The 4,629-nt window shown below is 49.2% G+C and overlaps 1 protein-coding gene across 1 annotated transcript; it reads left to right on the top strand.

Annotated features, from left to right (window-relative positions):
• The first annotated feature begins 348 nt into the window (after positions 1–348).
• Positions 349–1,639, top strand: RASL11A (RAS like family 11 member A). The gene is made up of 4 exons (XM_009907028.2): positions 349–481; positions 574–630; positions 703–782; positions 978–1,639. The coding sequence occupies exons 1-4, from the start codon at positions 361–363 to the stop codon at positions 1,428–1,430; spliced, it is 711 nt and encodes a 236-aa protein (XP_009905330.2). The 5' UTR covers positions 349–360; the 3' UTR covers positions 1,431–1,639.
• The last annotated feature ends 2,990 nt before the right edge of the window (positions 1,640–4,629 follow it).

Here is a 4,629-nt window from a genome sequence, read left to right as displayed (position 1 = left end):
ACCCCAAACCTGGGCCGCAGGTTGCACCACCTGCCCCTCCTGCCCGCGCACCCACCCCGGTGCCTCCGCCCAGAGGCGTACACTCCACTCCTGGGAACGGGGAAGGTGGTGGGGAGGAAGGGGAGGGATTGCAACTACCAGAGGCAGCGAGAAGCGACGGGAGAGAGGAGAGAGATGCAGAAAAGCGCAGGCGGAAGGGGCTGGGCTAGAGGCAGCGAAGCGGAGCTGGTGCAGCCCACGGGGTGGTACAGCGAAGGGCGCTGCCGCCGGAGCCTTTAAAAGCCTCTGGCGGCTGCTTGAGCTGGGCGCTGCCGGTCGAAACAGAGCGGAGCGGCCCATAATCACACGGCCACCCCTCCCATGCGCCTGCCGAGCATGTCCCAGCCGTTCCTGCTGGCCCCTATAGCGGAGTGCCCCCCGGGGCCGCCTGGCGCCCAGGTCCGCCTGGCTGTGCTGGGCGCCCGCGACGTCGGCAAAAGCGGTGAGTGCGGGACAAGGGTGCGCGGGGCTGCCCGTCCGTCCCGCCTTCCCCTGTCCGTCCGTTCCGCCTAACGCGGCCGCTCTGTGTTGCAGCGATGATCGTGCGGTTCCTGACGAAGCGGTTCATCGGGGACTATGAGCCCAACACAGGTGAGGAGAGGCGGCGGGGCGCGGCGGAGACTCGCGGGCGCGGCTGGTGACTGATGGCTCTCTGCTCCCCAGGCAACCTCTACTCCAGACTGGTCCATCTGGAGGGGGACCGCGTTGCCGTGCAGATCCAAGACACGCCGGGGTGCATCCAGGTATGGAGATGCTTTAGATTGATCGGTTCTTCTTTGCCACTGAAAGGCTCTGCTTTTGAATCCTAGCTTCCTTTTCAGTCCCAGACTGTCTCTTAAGACAGAGCTCGGGTTCCCTTTGAGACCAGTCCTATCTATGGTAATGGCTTTATACTTTAACAGCTCACGGCCAAATTTGTGTGCTCTGTTGTATTGCAGGTGCAGGAAGACTGCATGCAGGTGCTGGATTCCCTGTCCAGGTGTGTGAAGTGGGCAGAGGGCTTCCTCCTGGTCTACTCCATCACAGACTACAGCAGCTACCAGTCAGTCCGACCTCTCTACCAACACATACGCAAGGTCCACCCAGATGCTAGGACTCCCATCATTATTGTAGGGAACAAAGCAGATCTCCTTCATGCCAGGCAAGTAGAGGCAAAAGAGGGACTACAGCTAGCAAGTGAACTGGGCAGCCTGTTCTTGGAAATCTCCACAAGTGATGACTCCCAAGGCGTTTGTGATGTTTTCCAGTATCTTTGCAAGGAGGTCAGCAAAGTACAGCACGCTGGCAGCACGGACAGGAGGCGGTCATCCATCATCCCTCGACCCAAATCTCCCAACATGCAAGACCTAAAGAGACGTTTCAAACAGGCTTTATCTTCCAAAGTCAAATAACCCCCATGTGACTCAATAGACTTTATTTTTGTAAGCCAGTTAATAAAAATATATTTATTTTTGTACCAATGCCAGCAGTATGGAAGTAAGTATGTCGAAGCTTGCAGTTTCTTTGCCATTCTCTCTCGTTTGACTGGTTGGGTTATTAAAAAACAAAAAGGCTGCCTAGCAGCTACAGGTAATTGGAGAAGGGTGGGTTGTTTTGTGTTTTTTTTTACCAGAAGGTTTTGATTTCATTTCTGGTTTGGGTTGGGGTTTGCTGTTTTACTCTCCACAAATGACTTCTTTGGGCTTCAGTTTCCGTTATGTAAAATGGGAATTTATACGATGTAACACTCAGCTGCCTTCAGAAAATGCTTGGAAAGCATTTAATGCAAAGCTTTATATGGGGAGAAAGCCCCAACAACTTTATTAAACATGAAAGTGTAACTGCCTGTAAGCATTCTGATTGTGACAGCATCTCTGTTCTACCTCAGTGACTGCTGTTTTGCTTGCATCTGTAATTGCCTGAATGATGATAAGCTGTTAGGAATGCGTTCCAATTTCTGATCTCAACATGTATCCCACAGAATTAATCTTCTGAGCTCAAAGCATTTAACGGGAGGGTTGGTTTCTCCTACAGATTACTGTGGAACAAAGTGCTGAGCAATCCACAGCAGAGGAGTGTGTGGGATGGCTGTTGCTTTCTCTGGAGATGTGTGATAGGAAGGACTGATGCGTAGGTTCCCTTAACAGAAAACAGCTATATTTAAAAAGAGCCATGTCTTTATCTCCCCCAAGGCAATTCTGTAGCCATTGGAAACAAGTCAGACTTTTTACTCTCATTCCACATGAGCTCTACCCCATACTAGAATAGTTTTTATTAACTGTTTGCTGGATGTCTGAGCATGGAACATGGGGTTTGCACTTCAAACATCACTGAAGTATGTGCATGGTATTGGTAAAAAATACTCTCTGCAGTGCAGAAGGTGTTTGAACTGTACAGGGGGAAATTTGCTGTCCCCACTCAAGCACAACTCTAATTCAGTTTTGGGTTTAAGATTTATTTTAAATCTCATGGATAGAGTCCAAAGACTACTTTCTTCTTTCCTTTTCTTAGGAAAGGCTGGTAGCCACTGTGTAAGTCCCTGTAGTGCAGAGACACTGCTGTGCCTTGAAGTTAGTGGGCAGCCTCTGTTGCTTCTCAACCCTAAGATGGGAAGCTTTCTGTGACACCTTAATTCTTAATCTGCAGATGAAAGTCTTCCTGATAGTGGTTATCAAGGAAAGGGTAACTGTACAAGTTAAGGATGATGGTCTGTGAGGAAGTATCTGAGGTCTGTGTTAGCACAGGGCAGAGGTGTGGGATGTTAGCAGCATCCCACGTGCACATCAAGTCTCAGCATGTTACCTGTGTATCTTCTCTCTGAAGGCACTGCATTGCCCCACCAAAGGGAATAGGAGTGCTAAGGGCAAGGAGCTCCAGAACAGCAAAAACAGACTGAACCTGGAACTGTAAACTGGATCCAAAGCTCTTGAGTTAAATCATGGAAGTGCAAAAGCATAGTGACAGCCTGGACAAGTCAAAGTACTGTTTAACACCGATTTTGAATACCTCTTCCCTGTGAGCACTGCTCTGCCTGACCCAGGATTCTGGCTTTAGGGCAGCAGCAGAAGGAGGTTGGTGAGAATAAGCACATCCTTGTCAGATTCAAGCTCACCACACAGGCCGCACGCTCTCAAGGACATTTTAACAGGGTGTTGAAAACTCTCAGATGGGATATTTCCCGAAATCAGGGATAACAAATTGTTTCCAGATAAATTACCACTCAAATATGGTGGGGGGGGGTGGTTTGGTTTGTGTCTTGGTGGGTGGTTTATTGGATTTTTTTTTAACTAGCTTCTGTCTTTGCAAATGAGAAAGCTGGATTCCCTACTCATGTTTGCAGTATAGTTTCACTTGAACAAGTTATTACAAGTATCCAGCTCATACACAGGCACAGACCACGCTAAAGGGCAGGTGGTATGTACTGAACCTGCTTGTATCTCATTACAACACTCAAAAATCAAGTGAAAAAGAGAACTAGGCACCGAGCTCTGGTGCCTTCTTCTGCCTCTGGCAAAGCAGGAGCTTGGAGCTCTGCTGTGGTGCAGTTGAAGACTTTGGGCAGAAGTCACTTGGCACCCTCCCCATGCTACCTGTGCTGGGCTGGTTTGGCTGAATGTTGGGAGCAGGACAAGCCCCATGGGGATGTAAAACATGCCCACAGCAGGGAGGGAGGGCTGCTGTGACCTGCCTCCAGTCTAAGGCAGCAGCTTGTGCTGGGACATTCTGGATAAAGCTTTTGGGTACAGGTACATAAGCTAGGCATTTAAGCTGCTTGTCAGAATGTGCCTTGGGTGGCACAGATGTACATTCACACAGGAGTTTTCAGCCTGTGTGACCCTGAACCAACAGGCAAAGCACACTGGGGGGAATACACTGGCCCCCTGCTCATTTTGCTCCAGTATTTTGTTCATTCATGGGCAAGTGGACAAAAAGGGGCACAATGGGGTAGGGAGGGAAAAACATCTCTTCAGTGATAGCAAAGGAGCTTCAAAGCATTGTTTCTGTTGGTCAATGGCCACTCGTGCCCTTTCTAACAAATACTTGTCATTGCCAGTCTCTGAGTCCTTTACCTGGAGGCCAGGGCAACTTCAGGAGTGGCATGGCCCAGCTTTTCTTCTTGATTAGAGGAAAATATGCGTCTGCCTCCTTCCTCCCACCACCTCCACTATGAAACCGGATCACAGCAATTTCCCCTGACAAGACGGATGAGTGGGTTTTCAGAAGCAGGGACGTGTGTGGCATCACGCACAACTATGGATGCTACTACATCAGCATCTCCCCCCTGTTGAGCTATTTTGTCTATCTCTCAGCACTGAAATCATCCAGTAATGCTTTAAGACTTCATGAATTTTAAAACAGCTGCTGCCATCAACCTCTTCCATGCGCTTTTAGGAGCTGCAGATCCTGACACAAAAATAGGGATGCAGCTTTTGGAGCTGCTGTTTATTTAGGAAGGTATGAATAGAATAAAGTCCTTTAGGGAAAGCTGACCTTTTGTGGCAGTTGTTGCACTTGGCATGTGCCCACTGTTGGTCCACACCAATAAGACAATAGGATCTCTTCATCTGCCCATAAAATCAGGATAAAAATCAGTTTTCTTTCTAGGAGCAG

The sequence above is a fragment of the Dryobates pubescens genome, chromosome 10 (assembly GCF_014839835.1).
Source record: "Dryobates pubescens isolate bDryPub1 chromosome 10, bDryPub1.pri, whole genome shotgun sequence".
In the NCBI taxonomy this organism is placed as follows: domain Eukaryota; kingdom Metazoa; phylum Chordata; class Aves; order Piciformes; family Picidae; genus Dryobates; species Dryobates pubescens.
Note: the sequence above shows the minus strand (reverse complement) of the source record. Positions and strands in the feature narration are given on the sequence as shown.